At 38.8% G+C, this 21096-nt stretch overlaps 2 protein-coding genes across 2 annotated transcripts in view; one reads left to right on the top strand and one right to left on the bottom strand.

Annotated features, from left to right (window-relative positions):
• Positions 1-788: 788 nt before the first annotated feature.
• gna14a (guanine nucleotide binding protein (G protein), alpha 14a) lies at positions 789-9900 on the top strand. Its single transcript, XM_010732497.3, has 8 exons — positions 789-1277; positions 1399-1684; positions 6407-6591; positions 7111-7265; positions 7993-8121; positions 8242-8371; positions 8467-8620; positions 9027-9900. The coding sequence occupies exons 2-8, from the start codon at positions 1564-1566 to the stop codon at positions 9215-9217; spliced, it is 1065 nt and encodes a 354-aa protein (XP_010730799.1). The 5' UTR covers positions 789-1277; positions 1399-1563; the 3' UTR covers positions 9218-9900.
• A 76-nt stretch (positions 9901-9976) lies between these two features.
• vps13a (vacuolar protein sorting 13 homolog A) overlaps positions 9977-21096 on the bottom strand; it is a 42815-nt gene continuing 31695 nt past the window's right edge. The window contains exons 57-75 of the mRNA XM_019276018.2: positions 18650-18821; positions 18197-18350; positions 17897-18043; positions 17644-17725; positions 17484-17553; positions 17193-17307; positions 16957-17070; positions 16604-16749; positions 16437-16518; positions 16197-16310; positions 15917-15992; positions 15562-15725; positions 15414-15459; positions 15149-15272; positions 14804-14918; positions 11860-11945; positions 11572-11695; positions 11396-11470; positions 9977-11286 (exon numbers count right to left, since the gene is read on the bottom strand). Coding sequence (XP_019131563.2) covers positions 11236-11286; positions 11396-11470; positions 11572-11695; positions 11860-11945; positions 14804-14918; positions 15149-15272; positions 15414-15459; positions 15562-15725; positions 15917-15992; positions 16197-16310; positions 16437-16518; positions 16604-16749; positions 16957-17070; positions 17193-17307; positions 17484-17553; positions 17644-17725; positions 17897-18043; positions 18197-18350; positions 18650-18821 — 2057 coding nt within the window. The 3' untranslated portion in view covers positions 9977-11235. The remainder of the gene's footprint in view (positions 11287-11395; positions 11471-11571; positions 11696-11859; positions 11946-14803; positions 14919-15148; positions 15273-15413; positions 15460-15561; positions 15726-15916; positions 15993-16196; positions 16311-16436; positions 16519-16603; positions 16750-16956; positions 17071-17192; positions 17308-17483; positions 17554-17643; positions 17726-17896; positions 18044-18196; positions 18351-18649; positions 18822-21096) is intronic.

Raw genomic sequence — 21096 nt, 5'->3', positions numbered from 1 at the left:
TTATTTTAGCAAAAAAAAGAGAGAAACAAGAATACTTGGAGAGAAAGATGTAAAAAACATCTGGTTGTAAATCAAGTCAACAACTTCAAGAAAACTCATCACATTTGATAAATGTACTGCCTTTTTTCCCCCAAGACAACAAATTGTCACGGACTTAATATAAAAGTGATATAAATGATCTTAACACGTCTAGTCTTTCTGTTTTTATAAATGTTCTTGTTGCAAAGCAATCATGATGATTCAGAATAGTCTGGACACAAGTGTGGATAAACGGAGAGTAAACTGCACAAAAAAGGCCAAAGACTGCTTGTGGTTATTTTGTTAAGGTTAGATGTAACCAGTACTCAGGATTCACATTTAGTAGTAGTCTTTTCCCACATTTTTATCTCATTACTACATATTCACAGCCACTATTTGATGATTTGTCCATTCATAAATTCCTAATAAAGATGATTTCTTCCTAGACTGGATCATACCACTAGGAAAGGAGTTTGCCAGTCAACCTGTGGGAAAATCCATCTAATATTTTTTCCCAGGTGTATGACCTGGTGTTTTGTGTTTAGTTGTAGTATCTATCTTTTCATATCTTATGATTCATTTGATATTAATTTCAATTTGTCTTCAATTTATTGCATATACTCATTCCTTCTGAGTTCCGTGATGATGATAAGCACTGATCTGTGAAAAGCAGATATCACATTTGCATTATCATACTGCGACATCACTGTAAATACATGGCTTCCATTCTCAAAGTGTGTGTGTGTGTGTGTGTGTGTGTGTGTGTGTGTGTGTGTGTGTGTGTGTGTGTGTGTGTGTGTGTGTGTGTGTGTGTGTGTGTTAAAGATGCAAAGTTTCTCATGAGCCTTGGATATACGCTCACAGTTGTCCTTCCTGACCCCTTGTGGCTGTTATTAGACATGACATGAGTGTCGGATCCTTCACTTCCCCCTCTCCCTGCGATGCTGCGGAACTGTAGAGGATTTTTCACGTCCTGAACCCTTCCAACATCTGTCTGGTGTACAAAACTGCCTCTCTCCCCTTTGCCCCCCTCCCTTTGTTTAAAGCCTAGCACCTCCACTTCACCACTCTTTGCTCATTGCTTGTCATGTCGCACATCTCTGTGCGTAAAGACAGCACAGTATGCCCGCTATCGGTGCGAGCTTCCCATTTTTATCCCTTTCTATTTACAGCTTGTGCCACGCCCTCTTTACCCAGCTGGATAAAGTTCAACAAGTGTCCTCCTACTTCAGACCAACCGCAGCACATTATCACAGAGGGTCAGACTTTTCTTTAACTCTAAAAGATCTCTGGACTTTTTTTTTTTTTTCCATAAAGGAAGAATTGTCTATTTGACCTGCGCACTATTTAAACCATAAAACCTCCATCTCTTCCATTCAGAGGAAGAAGAAGGCATCACTTTTAAAGATGCTCTGCGCGCTTTTCCATCTGAATTTGTGAAGTGAGGCACGGGAGCGAGAGGAGAAAAAGCCAAAGTCCAGCCCTTCGGCATTTTCACGTTGGTATCAGAGGGCTCACTGGAGGGCGGGCTGCATAGTTTGAACGATGGCTGGATGTTGTGTGTCTGCAGAGGACAGAGAGAACCAGAGGATCAACGAGGAGATCGAGAAGCAGCTGCGCAGAGACAAGAAGGACTCTCGCAGGGAGCTGAAGCTGCTGCTGTTAGGTGAGCATCACTAAGCCTGCAGGGTAAATGAGTTTGTACAGCCACAGGTTTAAGTCCTTTCACGCATTCTTAGTTTCTTTAAATGGTATAGACTATGAAAATATGGATGTGATCTTTTGCTTTCAAAGCTCTTAAAACGTTCCCTGGTGTAATAATTCATTCTTGACATTTTAATATTTTTGGGTTGTAGTCTATATTCCTCGTGTCTAGCTTGAGGTCAGTGAATTATCTAGGACTGCTTCCTGGCCACACCTGGACATGCAGGTATCATGTCAGGTGGGACAGGAGGTTTCATCAGCCCGTCGATTAAACTGAAGTTTAATTATAGATTTGTATTTTATAGGAATAATCCGACACTTGTGTGTTTTGATAGTTTGAATGCATGCAACTTTTCATATCTAACTTCTTCTGCATTTCCTATCTCCTCATTCACTTGCCTGCTCTCCGGATGTGATGCAGTGCGCACTGGTCTCGGTCTGCACATTCAGGGTGTGAGCTGCTGCGCGCCATAGTCGCACCGTTGATTTTACGCACCGTGGAGAGCGTTCAACCTTCATTCATTTATCTGCTTAGACTCATTTAATTCCCGCATGGTACAGTCACAATGCAAACAGCCATGTGCAGATAGATCTGATCGTGATGGTGGTATTTTAACTTTGACTCGCTCCCAGGCAAGTTGCGCATGGAAACCGAAAGCGGTTACTAACAAGGCATTCATTTCCAGTTAAATTCTCTCAGAGCTGCGCGTTGGAGGAGTTTTGTGTTTGCTCGGTGATGGATGGGGAGATGTGGGCGTTGTATCTCTATTTGAAATTTAGTAGTAGGGAAGGAATAAAGAAAATAAGGTGTGAACATGAGGGGAGAAAATAAATGGGATGTTCAGGTGTCAATTATCAGTACAGCTGATGGACAGGGTCAGTTAACCTAAGTGAGCTTTGTGTCAGATAAGACAGATGCTTTATGGTTCTGATGATTAAACATTGTGACATTAGGTCTTTTATGGGGACGTCAACAAGAAGAAGCTTCTGATTCACAAAGAGAAAATAGTTTTTGTTCCAGTGAAGGTATAAGTTCACTGACTTGCTCAAGGGTTTCTCAGCAGGCTTGAGAATAAGGGTGTTTCCACGTGCATTCATGAGTCTATAAGTGCTCTAGACACATCACATTTAATGCAGCAGTGTGGTAACACACCAGGGACAGGAGTCTGTGTCAAGGCCTCAGCTTGTGGTGTGCCTGAAAGCCATAACTAGCTGGTGTGGGCGCACCTCATGCAAACGTCATGCAAATGCAGCTGTGCTCTCGATGTGAGGTATTGGTTTAACCCCACTGCTCTCTTAGAAAGGTCTTTTTTCCGAAGAGAGAGTCAGGTTGCTGCTCACAACTGCCATTTGATTGGGAAATGGATTTTCTCAGCTCACTGTACGGTAACATCTGAAAAAAAAGGTGGTAGATAGAAACATTCAGCCTCACGTGAATTCTGGTAGTGTCATGCTGCTTCACATGATGAAAAAAAACCCCAGAAACAACTCTCTGATGAGCGTAAACAGGTTTTACATGCCACTGAAGGGAGAAAAAAAAAAAACACAATACATGTTGTGTCCAGTGGCAATCCAATACAATCCATTACCTATCCCAGAAAACTCAAAATATTATGAGGAATGAGATGAGTTATTACAAGAGAAGTTCTTTGACAAAAACATTTATTTTCCTGATCAGGGTGACTCAGAGACTCTCAGTGGATTTCATTAGGATGGTCACAGTCAGATCCCCGGAGAGGACGAGTGGGAGTGAAGCAGAATGAAGGATCAACACGTCATGTACACATTCTGCCTCTTCCGCTGATTCACCTGAACACCTGCAGGACAATGCACACATGTCAGCACTGATCTATACAGTACAGCATTCAAGTAGTGCTTATTTAGTTCACTGCAAGTCATTGGAAAATAAATAGTGAAAGCATATTAAAAAAATGTTGTAGGAATCAAGCATTTTTATGGACCATCAACCATGCAGGCATTTGAACAGACTCGTGCAAAAACAAAACATCACAGTGATAATGAAGATAAAATATGTTTTGTAACACAGGGAGACAAAACCTGGACAAACAAGAGTAAACTGGATTGGGTTAGTTTTGTGAGCAGTGTCTCTTCGCAAAAACGTCTTTTTTTTTTTGCCATTTCACAATCACAATTATGCAGCTGTTCTCATGATGATGATGATGTGTGTGTGTGTGTGTGTGTGTGTGTGTGTGTGTGTGTGTAGGCATTCATCCCTCACAAGGAAACTGTAAAACAAAACAAATACACACACACACACACACACACACACACATTCAAGGTACAAAGTTCGTTTATTTATTATTCTACAACACAGGGTTGTATAATGAAAAGCTAATTGTAGTCCCTTTATGCTACTCACAAAATGAAAATGATAGAAATGAATTTAAGAAAATAATGCATATTAAAAATGAAACAAACATTTTTATGGTGGAGTATGAATATGAAATGTGCAGGAGGAAAGAAGCTGCTTTGTAGTCAGTAGCAGATACTTGTGTGTGTGTGTGTGTGTGTGTGTGTGTGTGTGTGTGTGTGGGTGCAGCAGGGTGAACATGATGTTACTGGGGTGGGTGTTTTTAATTTTAGTATCTTTTAGGGCCGGTGCAGGAATCTGTCCTCACTGATGTTCGATAGACGGTTACCAATAATGTTCTGGCCACTGCAGATCCCTCCATCCCCAAATCCTGTCACAGTGTCTATCTCTCGGTCCTCTGTAAGAGTTACAAGAACTGGGCTTCCTTAAGAAAGACAGGCAGATGCACACGAACACACAAATGTAGGCAAATAAACATGTATCCATGTACAGAAACATACACTTGACCTACACAAGCCACCAAAACTTTAAATGAATTAAGCAATGTGTTCTAACATTGCTACAATATCCTAGTCAGTAAATCACTTTCGATACACACATTTAAACATCATTTTGGCTCCTGGTAGCAGCTATTCTTCCTGGGGTGCACAACATTTCATGTTGTACAATTTGATCACATCTATTTGTTCGACCATCCCTGGCTCGTGAACTTTCCGATTGCCTCCCAGTTTGTAATCTCTCTGATCACAAATCCCCGTAACAAATAAAATAATCTTTATGTGTGAAATCAGTGTAGTCCCCCTCAAATGTTCATTCAGTTTAAACTTTTATAATCTTTTCATTAAAGTGGCAGGTCATTCATTATGTATTCTATATTGTATTGGAGCTTCTTGTGTTAACTGAGGGACAACTTTGCTGATATTCAGCAATTTATGATCCATATCTGAAGTGTGTATGTGTTTGGCTAAAAGAGGTGAAGCAATAAGTCAGTGAGTCAGCAGATTAACAGAATATGATAAGTGATTATCTGTCAGTTTTATTCATTCGGTAGCTAAAAACTGCAACTTTTTACAGCTTAACAAACAACAACAACTGACTTTTGTGTGACCTTTTAGAGCATAATATGATTAATCAATTGTGTTTATGTTTATCATGTAATATTAATATACACAGGAGGAGTCCATGTGTCATATTTGGATACTAATGAACAGCACAGATCTGCTCCATTGAAATAATGACATCAAATTGCAATTTTGGTCCTAAGTCAGCTACATTAAAGACAAGTTTGTCACAATAAAAGTAAACTTAATAATCATACATGAAACAGGATGTATACAGTCATAAAGGAGTGAGGCCGCTGAGCTGATTTAAAGCAGACTCTTTAAAAACACAGCAGACGTTTAAGATGATGATTTGCCTCCATCTCAGAGTTTACTTGCCTGTCTTGCCCTCATCTCGAAGAAACTTGACTTGTAAACAAGGCGCATTCAAATGCGGAAGATTTGTCTAAGTTTTATTTGCAAAGATGTCAAAGCTCAAGTATTCATGATGCCATGCAAAACAGCCAGGAAACGAGAAAACAGCCGGCAGCTCTCAGCAGGGCTCGTCGCAGAGCTTTAACGCACGTTACTGAGAGAGAGTAAAGTGCAGATGCACACACTCACACGCATGGTGCAAGCACACACACGCCCAGGACAACTTCCTATATTCTGTTAACAAACACACATTTGTTAAACAAATAGCTTCAGCATCATGTGGCCTGAATGAGAAAATTAGGCGCTTGTGCTGTTAAAACTGAAGAGGTATGTGGCAGACACATATAGCTGACTGTCACATGCACACATTGATCAGTATGTCCAAGTTATTGGTAAAACAGTCAGTAGTTAGTTTATCAGACACACCAACTACATCTGTTTCACTCTAATTAAAGATGTTTCTACTAGTTTTCAGGCTGATGAGTGTTTTAAATTTAATTTTATTTAGTTGTATTTACATTTTATACAAATGAATGCATGCTCCTCTTCATTTTGTAGTCTACTTTTTTTCTTCCATTCAAGACTGCACATATAGATTTATACCTTTTATAAAATATTATCTATTGCACTACTCAGGTTCATCTTGACTTGATTAAAGTACATCTTGACCTGCAGGTCTGTTTTAGCTCTTGTTTTCTTCAGCCAAAAAACAAGAGCTAAAACAGCAGTACTCCACCCTCCACTCCTGTCTCACCAAACGTCCAGCCGAAGTCCCTCGACCACTATTTGTAGTGTATTAATATGTAATTATATATAAAACGTGCATGACGTGTACAAAAACATATTAATGGATTTAATCCTTGTTGTATCCCAACAGGTACTGGAGAGAGTGGGAAGAGCACCTTTATCAAACAAATGAGGATTATCCATGGAGGAGGATACACAGATGAAGACAAGAGGAGCTACGCCAAACTGGTCTACCAAAACATCTACACATCCATGCAGGCGATGATCCGAGCAATGGAGACACTCAGTATAGCTTTGGCTGATCCCAAGAACAAGGTACAGACAGACACAGTCGAACTGGGTCTGGGTCTGATTTATCACTTTGAAAATTTGAGTATAAAGTATAAAGCTGAAAGGAACCCAAAACACAAGAAAAATGACACAGACACCAATAAAAATGTAGAAATCTTTTGTGATTGGTTGTAAAAATAAAATAAAAATACTGTTCACCATTCATACACGCAATTAGAAAAGAAAATTGTAAGGAATAAAGCTAAAACGTAGTCTATTTACATCTAAAATTATTATTATTTTTTTTTTTGGCTTTTCTATTTAATATATGTAAATGTTGTGTTAAATAACTTGAAATATTAATTTACAGGTTTAAAAAATCTGTTCTTTCAACTTGCAAATGCTGCAACTTGTTTCTTCAGCTTCTCCCAGCATGATATTTAAATAAAGTTATGTTACTATAAATAAAGTAAGGGAAGCTTGGAGACACAACGTATGGACCATTTTGTCTTTTGTTTCATGATTTCATCCATTTTGTCTTCATATCTGTCCGTTTGTCCACAGGGCCATGCAGACGCAGTCCTGGAGGTTGAAGTGGATAAGGTGGAAACGTTTGATGAAGACCTCGCAGCGGGCATCAAGAGTCTGTGGGAGGATGGAGGTGTCCAGGACTGCTACGACCGACGCAGGGAATACCAGCTGTCTGACTCCACCAAATAGTGAGCATTAGATATACGACATATAATGCGCACACAGAGATTCACTTTTTTTTTTTTTAGCTCAGCCATATTACAGACAAAATAACAGGGCCATTTTACAATATAATGCACCACAGAATAAAATCAAACTCTTAAACAGGTCTCTGACAGCCTCAGTGAATTATTATACTGTAAGTGTTGCAATATTGTAATAGGTGGGACTGTAGCTTCCACGGAAGACACTGATGTTATGTTCTCATTATTGTTTCCTGTTTCGTGGGAGTTTACCAACCTGCTGGGAATTTTTTCCTCTGCAGGTAAAAATGTTTCCTGCCATTTTTAGATTACTACCAGACTACTTTGAGCCCAACATAAATGAGTAAGAGGAAAAATATTCAAATCTCAATGGTGGGTTTTCCAAGTAGAGGTGTTCCTGTAATTGTGTTCACGCCCTGACTACATAAACAGGTACTTGCTAATAGTAGAATAAAAAAATATAGATTTTTTGTTTTGTGAAACTACTGATGATCCTAATTAAATAGGGGAAAAGAAAAGCAACTGCAGCCAAATTATTTCCTGATGGTTTGAACTTAACTTCTCACTAACCTCACAGTCACGAATTCACTTAAGTGACGATGTACAGATAACTGCCTCCAAGATAAATTCAATGTTTGTGACATGATATCTAATTTTCAGGCAGATTCAGTGTTTTTTCTACTTGTGTTAATTTTTTTCCTTCTTGTTTCAGCTATCTCAGCGAACTGGATCGAATTTCCCAACCCTCTTATTTACCTGACCTACAGGACATCCTCAGAGTCCGAGTGCCAACCACAGGTATCATCGAGTATCCATTTGACATGGACAATGTCATCTTCAGGTGAGATATAACATACCGATATGTCCGTTGATGGATTTAATGTGCTGCTTTGGATCTGGCCATGCAGTAGGCGGCGCACTTGTGTTTTGTAACATACCGTTTCTGTGGATCTTACTGCAGGATGGTGGATGTGGGGGGTCAGAGGTCAGAGAGGAGGAAGTGGATCCACTGCTTTGAGAACGTCACCTCCATCATCTTCCTGGTGGCGCTCAGCGAGTACGACCAGGTCCTTGCTGAGTGCGACAACGAGGTGAGGATACAGCTCAGCAGCAGATGATTTCAGACTTTGATGCCATAAAATGTGTCTTCATTGTCGCCTCTTTCTATGCTGCAATTATTCTTCAGAACCGTATGGAGGAGAGCATGGCCCTGTTCAAAACCATCATAACCTATCCCTGGTTCCAGCGCTCCTCTGTCATACTTTTCCTCAACAAGACTGACATCCTCCAGGAGAAGATCGTGTACTCTCATGTAGCCACCTACTTTCCTGAATTCACAGGTTAGTTAGTTTGAATTATCATCCTGAAGATGCATGTAGGTAGGTCATTTGTCCTCTGTTTAATCAGAAGTGACCAGCTTTTGCACATTTTAGCTGTTTTTAATCTGATTGGGTGCAAAAGTGCAGAAAAAATCAAATCTACGGTGCAATAACTATCAGAGTTTTGGGTTTGGAGTGCCAGATCTGTGTGTTTCAAGTCTAGTAAATGGGATTTGTATCTGGCTAAATAACAGGAACATCTCTCTGTGTAAAGTAATACAACTCAACAAACTACATCCTGCAAAACAATCTTAAAATGGATTCTTTCTAAAAAAAAAACATTTGTAATAATTTTTTTTACATTTGTAGTATTTGGTCTTTATATTTACAGAAAACACATTATAATAATATTCACCTTGAATTGCAGGACCTCAGCAGGATCCGACAGCTGCTCAAGAATTCATCCTGAAAATGTACCAAGAACAAAACCCAGACAAGGAGAAGACGCTGTACCCTCACTTTACCTGCGCCACAGACACAGAAAACATCCGCTTTGTCTTTGTGGCCGTCAAAGACACCATCCTCAGACACAACCTGAAGGAATTCAATCTGGTGTAAAGATGAGCAGGAGGACAGGAGAGGAGACGAAGGGATACAAGAGGGTAGAAGGAAAAACATGAGGAGAGCCAAGAAAGGAGAATTACATAAAATAAAACATTATTGTACTTTTTTTTTTGGCTGTGTAAACAGAGAACAATTCGATTTTACAACGCTCGTCCTTGTTTACACAACCACAGAAAAGATTCTTGGTTTTATTTTTCATCATTTGTGTCTGTAAAAGTCCAGCAAAAGAAAATGTGAACATGAAAGAGACATACCAAAACTACTGTTTCTGTAGGCCGCTGTTTGAAATGCAATTTTTGTGTTCTGTGTGTACTTTGTAGTTGAGCCCATTCCAGCCTTTATAGAGGTATACTGTAAGAAAATGATATAGGAATGTATAAATTAGTGTAAAGTAATATCATTGACTATTGTGTGGGATAATTATTTGACTTCAGAAATAATATCGGAGCGCTTTAACTGCTCATGCAATAGCATTTTGTAAGAGTTCCCTTCAGTCCTGAGTTTTGTGTGCCTGCTCTTACCTGCATGTGCCTTATTTACTCATGACAGTGAGTACAACCAGTTTGTTTTAGATGTAAATAATCCAAGTTGTGCTTCGATAAAAAAGTCCTACTCAACTGTCTCTTCTCAGGACAAATGGAAAACATATTAATATGTTATTATGTAACTTCAATAAATCATAGTTACTTAAAGAAAAGTGCAACTTGTGTGCTTGAGATTTTCCGGATACAAGAAATAAGTTGGAGCGCGATGAAATCTGAAACACATTTTATTTTTATTTTTTTTAAAACAGTGAGGGAAAAACATTAAGCCACTGCAGTGAACATTTTGCTCCCCATAAACATAAACGACAAACATTAATAGCAAAAGAAATATATAGTCTTATTATTAAACTGCGATGCACCCCAAACCAAAAGTCAACCTTTAAAATACACAGAGTAAACAGCGGCTGACAATAATTAGCATTCATTTCTTTTAAATATACTTCTCTCTGCATAATTCATCTACATAATTGGCATTGCATATGTGTGGTATAAAAACATAAAAATCACAAAATTACAATCTGTAACGCCATAATACAGACTATTGTGTGAGGATGTATATATACAGATACGATTCTATATTAGATCAATATACAGCTCAGATTGATAGGTGTAAGTAGAGTATAAAAAAATAGCATGCATCTCATCTCAGCATAAATCGCACACTGAACAGTCTTCAACTGCAGAAATGTATAAAAAGAAAAAAGAGGGGAAAAGGGGAAGAAAACAGAGATTTGAAAAACAGCACTTTTTGAATTACATGGTTTATGAAGCCATACTCGAAAACTGAATTAGTCCCCCTTTTATATCAAGTAAAATTAACAACATTTAATGTGCTACAGCAATTATGGTTGATTTGGCCTCTGTGTTATTCAAGCTGTTTCTATAATATCTCACTGACAGCGTAGCTTCTACACAACTTCAAATATGTTCAATGAAACAGGAATGAAAATAAATGAAGTGAGTGAGATTGAGTATGGCAAAAGGGTCCTGGAAAGTGAAAATATTTCCAGTTTCAGAAGTATTTCAGACAGGCAGACAGTGATAACACACATCTGAAAACACCAGACATCATACAGTATTCATAAAAGAAACTATTAAAAGTCACTGATACAGTATGGGCCCCGACGAGTGGAATCAGAGTGAAGAGAGTGAAACTAAGTTTTGTTCGATGCATTCAGTGCTTCTGTTGTAAATGAATGTAAGTTAGCTGTCCATTGATAGCACATTTCTACGCATGCACACATACAAACTACTCACTCAGTCTTTCACCCCAGACGCACACTAACAGTCAACATACAGCTTTATGTTTTTTACCACTACCCACACAGGAGGTAAACAAAAGTAGCATGCAGTAAAGAACAAAGGCACTGACACACATATGTTGTGTGTGTGTGTGTGTTTTCTTTCTTCTCTCTCTTTTTACATTTTTTTTTTAACATCTTATAATTTCTCACTCTTCTTGACGAGTTAGTATTTCGGTAAACTGTCTCTTGCATCCTCCAATTTGGCAAGAACCCACTGAAAATAAAGAAAGAACCAAAGTCAGACCACACTATGACTGCAGGTTGGACACATAACTTTGGCCTTCATGACAAAAGCAAACATGTTTGAATATCAGTCAACTTACCTTGGCTATCTCGGGAGTTCTGAAGTTTATGATCTTTCCAAACTCCTTGGCATGGAAGACAGACTTTACTCTCTCCTGTAGCACACAAGACAAAGCATTTAGGGCAATAATCTGATGAATAATTGATTAAAATCGGTGCAATTTTTAAGGGGAAAAATAGATTCTTCTGATTGTACCTTGGCCTCAATGCGAAGTCGGCGGTTCTCTACAATCATTGGATCCTTTGTAAACTCTTCAAACAGATATTGCCACTCACAGGTCAGCTGACCGAATGTGCCTTTCGTCACAAAAAATATTCCCCTGGAAAAGAAAAAGAAACAAATATGAATCTTTTTTTTATCTTTATGAACTCCAAGGATACAATATACTGGATGGAGATACGCTGATGGGTAGTTAAACTGACAAATAGACAAAAACAAAATGTAACTATCTCTGGTGGTCAGAAAGCTGCCAGAAACGCTCACCTCTTGGTGATCATGAGGAAGTCGGATTCGTTGACCTTGGCATGAGCAAAGTATCTGTACTTGGCAAAGCGTCCATTCTCAATTTTCTGCAGGAAGACAGAAATAAAGTAAGTGAAGATTTAAACAAACAGCAAGACTAAAAAAAAAAAGGCTTGTTTGTTCTGAATGAAACTAAAATATGAATGACCAGACATCAAACTACAACACACTATAAATAAATCTGAGCTACCACGGGCCTCTGAAGAAAGAGCGAATGAATAAGAAAAATATAAATGTGAGGTGGTGAGGAGGAAACATGGGATGAAACAAAGACCATTTTTAAACATTTTATTGAGAACAACAGGGCAGTGGATGACAAAATGATAAAAGAATATTTGACAATGAATGAACATAAGAACAAGAAGAGAGCCTTGTAAGATGAAATGATGAAAGAAAAGAGTAAGGAATAAAGGAGTGACGGGGTAAAGACACAAAATAAAGATAACACACAAAGTCAATAAACAACTAAAAATACATGAAAACACATTTCTTAAATTACTCAATCGTCTTTCTTTGGTTTCTCACAAAGTGACCTCCAAACTGAGAGAAAATCTCCAGCACAGACTACAGACAAAACACAACAACAGCGCTACACTACAGCTGTCACTACTCGCTTCTAGCTGTTTTCCTCATCACTCTCATCCTCTGAGTCACTTCTACTCCATTCACTGTAGGCCAGTCTCCTCTGTGGACATGACAAGAGAGAACAGTCAAGGTCAGAGCAGAGAGAAGCAGAAGTCTGTTTCTACCCAGAGACCTACTGTACTGTATGAGTCAACTCCAGAGGCTCACTGTGATGTGGAGTGACGTCAACAATAGGGCTGTCACAATTGCCCCAAAATGACGTTTGAATATTCGCTCAAAAACCCCCCAAAAAACACACACGTAGGTTCAAACCATTTGAATATCTATATTTGCGCTTTATGTTAATAACAGGAGGACAAACTAATACGAGACATAAATACTTGTACAGCCCTAGTCAACAATCGTTCCGAGTGTCAGTCCGGTGAATAAATATTAATCTAATCTGACTCTCAGTCCTCAAAGTTACAACAACTCTGCCTTTGAAATCTCTAACTGCACCACCACCTGTTGTTAAAGGTTGTTAAAGGACTTGCATGACATTTCCAAACAGTAAAGTAAATATCATATATCTGATCTGGAATTGCTCCATTTAACAAAATATATTAGAAGCTTCTGTAGCCACTCCTATGCCTTGTAAAAATGTAAATGTCTTTAAATGGGACGAAGCTCAACACCATAAAGTAATTTAATTATCTCATGTGAAGAGCGCTGGTGGAGCTAGAAACAAATGTGGCTTTTATTCTGATGTAAATTTCAGTTTTCTTAATCTTTTTGTCTAAAGAGCAGTTAGGCTTTATTCTAATGTCAAGAGTTATATATTATATTATTATTTATATTATATTTATTTGAAGCCTACTGCACCAGCTACAACAGGAACACAAGAACGACTCAACTATGAATTATCTTTTTCTTAATTTAAAAACATGAACTGTCACTAACATAAATATACTGTACACACAAACCGGGCCTAGTTCTAAAGCTGGTGATACAGATAGGTGATAAAAGAATAAAATGATCTCGACTAGAACTGAACACCCTTCAAGACAACAAATGAGGGAAATATCTATTGGCAGAATGGTTTTAGTCCCTCTTGTGGAGTTCAGGGTGGATCACTGAAGCTGTACCACTTCACTGAGGCACCGTGTCACCTATCTGTAAATCCTAGGGGAAATCCTACACATGACATCTTTACTATTAGACAAACAGTGAAGCTCTGACCTGAGACTCGTGAGCAGAAACTTCAACCCAATCCATCCAGCACGACAGCTAAATATGCATCATAACGTCATCACTCCAAGTCAAGTCCAGTAGCCATCAAACTGGCTAGTGCAATAAATAATTTTCTCATGGATGCATACTGCACTTTATACAATCAGTATATTCTCTCTGTACAGTCTCTCAAAGACTAAATATTGCATAGTTCACTGTTACTTGTATTTTTTAAATTTTACTGTTACTGGTTTTATTTAACTGTTATTTCTACATGTGTATATAGTGTTTAAACAGGATATCGTATAGGTGTATAGTGTTAAAGTTTTGTTTTCTTGCTATCACTCACTATCTCACTTACCGTTTGGGAGCTGCTGTAACAAAAACTATTTCCCTGCGGGCATTAATAAAGTATTAGAATCTGATTCTGATTCTAAATCTGATCACAAAAAAAATGAGCCACACTTCTTAACTTAAATGAACCAGAACACAAATATGGAAACCCGTGCTACTCACACTCACCCTGCCAGTCAGTAATATGTTCAGCCATATGGCTACTGGGATTATTTTACTAAAACTTTGAGAACAACACTTTCATCCAGGACAACATCACAAGGCACTAAATTGAGTAATTCTATGGAGCAAAAACAAAAAAGAGTGAGGCACAAAAGCTCTGTGGCAGTACGTAACATAAAGTTTTTCCTCTGAATGATATAAAACATCCATATGAACACCAAACGTGACAGAAAATATTCTGTTCTCAAATGTCTCTCTACTTTTGCTTATTTACGTTGGTTACAAGTGTGACCTTATTTTACATTCTTACAACAGAAAACAGGACGTCACAGAGGTGAATGAATCATTGAAAATTGAGCTGAATTGCTGTCTAAGGATCTATAAACAGGAAAGACTAATCCAATTACTAAATTATGTAAAAAGATCATTCAAATAAAGCAGACTGATGAGAGGATGGTTGTGAGTAATTCATGCCTGTGTGCGTGAACATGAACGTGTTACCTGAGCTCAGTGTATGGATGCACTCACTGGCTCTAAATATTTTTTTACTGTTTGCTCAGGTTTGACCATGGCGAGATTAAGATTTTTGTCCTACCTGGAGCATCTGACTGCCGAGCCCCTCCCTCTCCTTATATGGTCGTATGACACCATCCTCGTGGATGAAGCGAGGAGGACGCAGAGATTCGATATCTTGTGAAGTCTCTGCTGCCCTAAAAAGGAGATACGACACACACACACATGCATTTTGAGTAACATGTTGTTACTGGATTACAGCATACACACAAGACAGGTGTATAAATATATATATACTGTACTGCTAAATAGTCTAAACTGCTTCTGCATGGCCCAATAAACAGCAGCTGGAGTAAATCGGATATTTGTCTGAGCATTTACTGTATCTGATTTTTTCCAGATTACATGTACACAAAAATAAACGTACCTCTTGATCCCTTGGAAAGTACTACTGGCCATGTCGATAATGCCTCCTGTAGGTCTGGCTACTGCACCAACCAGACCCTTCCCAACACCTTTAAAGAAGCCTGCTGCACCCTCCTTCTGGGCTCCTGCAGAATAACACCATTGTGATAGTACTCACCACTTTAATATGTTTTTAACGACATATAAACATTATGTATATGGTAAAAACAACAGCTACAAACATGCTGAATAAAAAAAGGTTTGTATGAGGGTCCAGTTCAACATACCTTTAATAGGTTTTGTAACGATCCCTGTGATCCCACTGACAAATCCCTGTAAGCAAAACACAACAATGTTACCAAGGAGCAACAGACAATCTGCTTTAGGTAATTACACTTAAAAACATGTGGCAAAGTGTTGAGTGTGAGTACATACAGACACTAATCCTTTGCCGCCCCTGGTCAGTCCTTCTCTCAGGCCACTAGGTTGTTTGTTCATAGCCTCTCGTCTCTTCTGCTGGTATTCCTCGTCCATCGTGATGGCAGCAACGCCCTTTGCCATGGCGCCTGTGATTCTGGAGGCCGCGCCTGCTAAACCCCCTGGAAGGCAAATACGAGTCTTTATAGTTACAACACGTTTTAATATGTCAAGAACTTTGGTCACCACCCTTCAAAAGACAATGACAAACCACAGCAAAAGGAGGAATAAAGTGTTTGCATATCTATATACCACAGAGATATTATTTAGGTTTCTCCTAAATGAATCAGACAGATATCATTTTTATGCTTACCTACAGCTCCTCCAACCAGGGCCTTCACCCCAAGAGCCATTCCTTCAACAAATTCCTCGGGTCCCTGGATAGCTCCCTGGAAAAATACCCCCAAAGATAACATTCAAACATGAAGAAGACATAGAGACACTGTCTGCACTATTGTAAATGTTAACATAAAACTAATGTTTTAATTTTAATAGCCGTTATATATTCAAAGATAGTGCATCATGTAAATGTTGACCATAAATACAGTGATGCATTGCTTTAACACACATCAGTACTTGCATCACATTCCTACCTGGTAGGGCTCATAGAAAAAGGCTTCAACCCCCTCCGACAGACCTCTGATCAGTCCAAAAGGATTTCCAAGTACATCCAGGCCGAGCACCAGTACATACATTTGTTTAATAGCCTGAAATGTGGATAAATAGTAACTTCTTAATGCCTTGAGGGATATATAAATGAATGACACATGAAAAATACTCCACTAGTCCGGTTTCTGAGTTACTTTGGCTTCCTCATTGTGCGTGTATGTTACCTGCTTGGAATAATGTCTGATGACTTCCCACTGTAGCTGCTGGGTGGTACAAAACTGGAAGGTCAACTCAAAGAAGGCCAGCCTGAAATAAAAGACAAAATAAGTCATAAATGAATGTATGTCACTGTGTGATTTATTTCAATTTGGGCCTTCGCATGTGTCCGTACTTGAAGACAACGTCCTGCACATCAGTGAGTGTGGCTCCGATACTCTTCAGCAGCAGGTTGAGTGACTGGACGGGAATGAGTTCTGTTTCTCTCTTTTGTTTCAGGCCATCTTCTCCTCCGGTACTCAGAGAGAAACTCAGGTGCAGCTGCATACAAACAACAACAAAAAACATGACTAAGCATCGCTGTTTCTAATTTTCCAGGTGTCTTGTGATTAGATTTTGAAGCTGTTTTATTTACCTGTTTTAACAGTGTTTTACTTTTGTTTAAATCACCTGTGCTATCATTGCAGAGAAGATAAAGTTGGGGTTAATGATAGCATTACCTACATACACACTGTATACTGTACAAACCTTGATGGGGGAAATGTGGAAGTACTCATAGAGGCTGATCGGAGTAGTGTCAGCAGCAGAAACGTCGTTCAGTTCTGTCGTCATATACTCCAGGTCCTTCTCAAACAGTTCCACCTAGAGCAGGAACATAGATGTACAGACACAGAAACACAAACATCAGAACGGTGAATCTTCATGTCAACAAACATTATATTAATGTGTAAATGTAAATGCGCTTGAATCTGTGAGTATCTGACCTCCTGTTCTGAGGTCATGATGCTGGCATTCTCAGGTGTGAACAGGTCCAGGATGGCGTACAGAAAGCCCAGATCGAGCTTCAGATCCATCTCTTGAATCAAAACCTTGAAGTACCTGAGGTAAGCAGAAATCTCAATCAGCATTTTGGCACAAAATTGAAAAAAAAAAAAAAGAAAACAGCCAATGCAAGAATTTTATGCCAGCATGTGGCTAACATGGACTGTAGGGGGCAGATAAGACTCAGAAACAAAGTAAAACTGAAGGGAGGAAAAAAACAGAAAAACAGTTACTTGATGCGAGAGATATCAGAGTGCCCTGCTGTTCTGGTGACGATGCTGATATCAGTTAGAGGTTTAGGTTCTGTAGTAAGACACAAATAAAAATCATATATATGTCTGAAATATTGCAAATAAACAGCACCTAATGTTAAATTAAATATGATCAACAGACCTGAGTCCATGGTGATAGATTTTGGCAGTTTTACAGGGTAAAAAACATAAGGGAAGATGGCTCCTGGTAGCTGATTCTGGATCTGTAGGAGAACCGATGCATACATAAAGTCAGTGAAGAGATAAAAAGGAACCGCATTAAAGAACAAAAGCTGAAGGCGGCAACTGGGTGATTTGTAGCGCTGTAATACAGACATGGACATGTTATTACCTCTAAAAGATAGATATTTTGCTTATATTTGACTTATTTTCACCTGAATGCGGTGGATTTGGACGCGGTATGCTCGCTGTCGTTGTGAGACGCTGTACTCCACCTTCACCCCAGGCAGGAAGTGCCTCCTGAGAGGAGCGTCACACGGCTGCAGCATCCGCATATCAGCACCATTGGGAGTGAAGGACACCTGGAAGACAATAACACAACTGAACAAAGAGGCCTACAACTAATGATTTGATTTTATTACCCACCTGCAGCTTTAAAGTTTATTTTTTTTGAGTATACACCAGGCACACAGCTTTAATTTTTTTTTTTTTTTATTATTTTTTCTATCTCTAACCTGGTAATTGTTTTCCAGGTCCACGATGGCGTTGTCTATGGGTCCAGATTCAGTGTATCTTTTGAAACTGCTCTCCAGCATCTCAGCTTCTTTAGTGCTCATTGTCTTCCACCGACTCTTCTTCTTAGGCTTTAATTCCCACACCACATCAGAGCTATGACAAGAAAAAAGAAACAAGTGGGTGTAAAGTCTTGACATGTTGGATTAACTAGGAGTGGCCAAACCTCATGCAAACCCATATGCATCTTACCCCAGTATTATGTTTACACAACCACATCCTTTATAGATGCAAACATTAAACACAGCCCCCTCTTCTTACACACATTGTTACATTGGCAATGAGCCATGGTCATAACATGAACACGTGCCCTGCACGCTTCAGCCAGGCCAGGTTGTGTGCTTTTTTATTATATGAGTATGTATGTACACATGGGTATGTTGCTGATTATCTACCTTGTGATCCCAATAAAGGAGACCTCCTGACTGCTGCTGTTGTTGACGAGAGACACGCCCACGTTCTTTAGCGACAAGATGATTTCCTGTTCGGCCAGCTGAGCCTTCTCGCTCTCACAGAGCAGCTTGTAGATGCTTTGTTCCTCAGTGAACAGCACGACTCGCTGGAGACCTTTGGATCAACAATAAACCCAAACAATACTGATTTAACGCGTAGTTAATCCCCAGAGGAAGTCTTGTCATCCTTCTGAACTTGAGGGAGGTCAGAAGTCAGGATCAGTTACAGCATTGTCATTCATTATTTAATTCATCAAGGATGAACACAAGTTCGACCTGAATCCTGTGATCAATATGGCACATTGTTTTCTGTTTTGTAAACTGTATTTGCATGACAATAAACTGGCAATTGTGAATATTATTTTAAAATTAATATGACAATTAAAACTAGGCGGTCAGGTGGACTTTACCTTCATAAAAGGAGATCACAAACAGTTTCCCGTCATTGTTCATGTCATCACGCCGGTCCTGAAGACGCAAGAGCAGACAAACACGCATACTGTTTAAGGAAACGTCACAATGTCTCTTCTCATAACAACTGTGTTCACATCTAAAAAAGAAACAACAAACTGTGTTGAGAATTTATATCATTATATTCAAAAGAGTATTATTCATTCAAAACGAGGAAAAGAAATAGATAAAGACCAACTCTTCTTCACTGTAAGTACATCATCACCCAAACTACATTTGGCTGGTTTGGCATTTAACCAGCAAAAGTATCCACTGTCACTATGATACTGGCCTCCCCTAAAACAATGTACAACTATTTTTAAAGTGAGACTCAATATGTTGTTTTGTTTGGAACAAATAAACCTAATTAGGAGAGGTTGATATTGATCGCACACTTTAACAACACAAGTTAATTTATTTTAGGGTTTGATTCAAGAGCATCTGTGTTCATTTTTTAAGTTAATACTTAAAAAGTAAATAGCACGGTGAAGATACGGAGTGTGATGTCAAGTTTATGTGTAAGGTAACACATTTACTTTAATACTGATAGAATACAATACAATGTAAAAAAGAAGTTAAGGTGTCTGTTTAGTGAACTGGTAAAGTACCACATCATTCCTCAAAGACAAATATGATTGTGTCTCAGTACCTCTTCAGACTTCAGCTTCCCACTGTAAGCACCACACTTCCAGCAAAGCTGTCGGGACCCGGTGGGTTCAGTCCATGTGTAGTGCACAGCTTTTCCAGCTTCAAGCTCCTCCTGCTCTGCCTCCTTCTGAGAGCTGCACACACACGAAACCCACGCACACACACACACACACACAGTATATATCAGTAACATTACCTTATAACTGCTAAAAATCAAGAAATTATATTCCACTGATTTAAGATGACAGGAAGCAAATAATGACAGACAACGTTACAGTGTAACAGTAAAGCAGAGGACAATATAACAGAGCCCAGCCACCAAGAATCTACCGCCATGACAACCAATCCAAAGTACCTGTCCAACAGAAGACACAAACAATTCCCATAAACAGACAGATAAGACAGTATGACGGCCAGACACCGAAAAGTCCCCAATACCTCCCTTGGAGGGCTTAAATATGCATGTTCACTCTGATACTGCTCTTAGTTCAGATGAGACAGAGCAGACACAAGGAAATGAAAGAAGCCATAATTTACAGAAACAAGACTACACAGAACTACAGGAAGAAGCAGGAGGTGTGATTCCAGTGGCAGAATCCCATCCAGTCAGCAGCATTCAAAACTAGTATTTCTACAAGCCGATTTAACGCTTGATAATAGAACAAAGAAACATAGTATTAAATGCATAAATGGGTTAAGACGTCTAACCTGCTCCTTTTACTCTACTCCAATGGTCTTTAAAGCCTCTGGAAATGTGGCTTTAAATAGTAAAAGTGCACATATGATATCAAAGTGGAGTGTCCACAAATAGTGAGTGAAAATAAATATTCATATTTATAAAAAAAAAAGTTTTAAAGCAGCTCATTTAGCTTTCTCCAGACTGTGTAGTGGCAGATTCAGTTTTTGACATCTCTCCCTGTGAATCCTGGCATGGAAGCTAAGAAATATACTGCTGTAGACAGGGGAGCAGAAAAATGTATTATGTATGAAGCAAACGGTCCTTTCCAACAGGGAATGGAAGCAGATTCCTTTTCCAAAAACTAATTTTACTAGATTATTTTCAAATCTCACTTTGTGAACTGAGGATTTATATCAGTCCAGAGTTTGTTGTTTGTTGTAGCAGCAGAAAGAAAAGTTTTATTTTGTTTCTGTGGCTTTTAAATGAAGTGTGTTTTAAGATGAGTTTAACAAGGCCAACTTAAATTTAGATAGTGTGTTTGTTATATTTTTCTGTTTAATAAGGAAAACATTTTCTTGCTTTAGAGATTATGATTACACCATTTATTTATTTA

Source organism: Larimichthys crocea, chromosome III (assembly GCF_000972845.2).
Source record: "Larimichthys crocea isolate SSNF chromosome III, L_crocea_2.0, whole genome shotgun sequence".
Classification (NCBI taxonomy): Eukaryota; Metazoa; Chordata; class Actinopteri; family Sciaenidae; genus Larimichthys; species Larimichthys crocea.
This window is presented reverse-complemented; position numbering and strand designations above follow the sequence as displayed.

Bases quoted from the DNA above. Each gene is read 5' to 3' on its own strand.
- gna14a (XM_010732497.3), top strand. From the start codon at position 1,564: ATGGCTGGATGTTGTGTGTCTGCAGAGGACAGAGAGAACCAGAGGATC. The intron at 6,592-7,110 runs GTACAGACAGAC...GTTTGTCCACAG, and splicing joins TGGCTGATCCCAAGAACAAG to GGCCATGCAGACGCAGTCCT. The intron at 7,266-7,992 runs GTGAGCATTAGA...TTCTTGTTTCAG, and splicing joins CTGTCTGACTCCACCAAATA to CTATCTCAGCGAACTGGATC.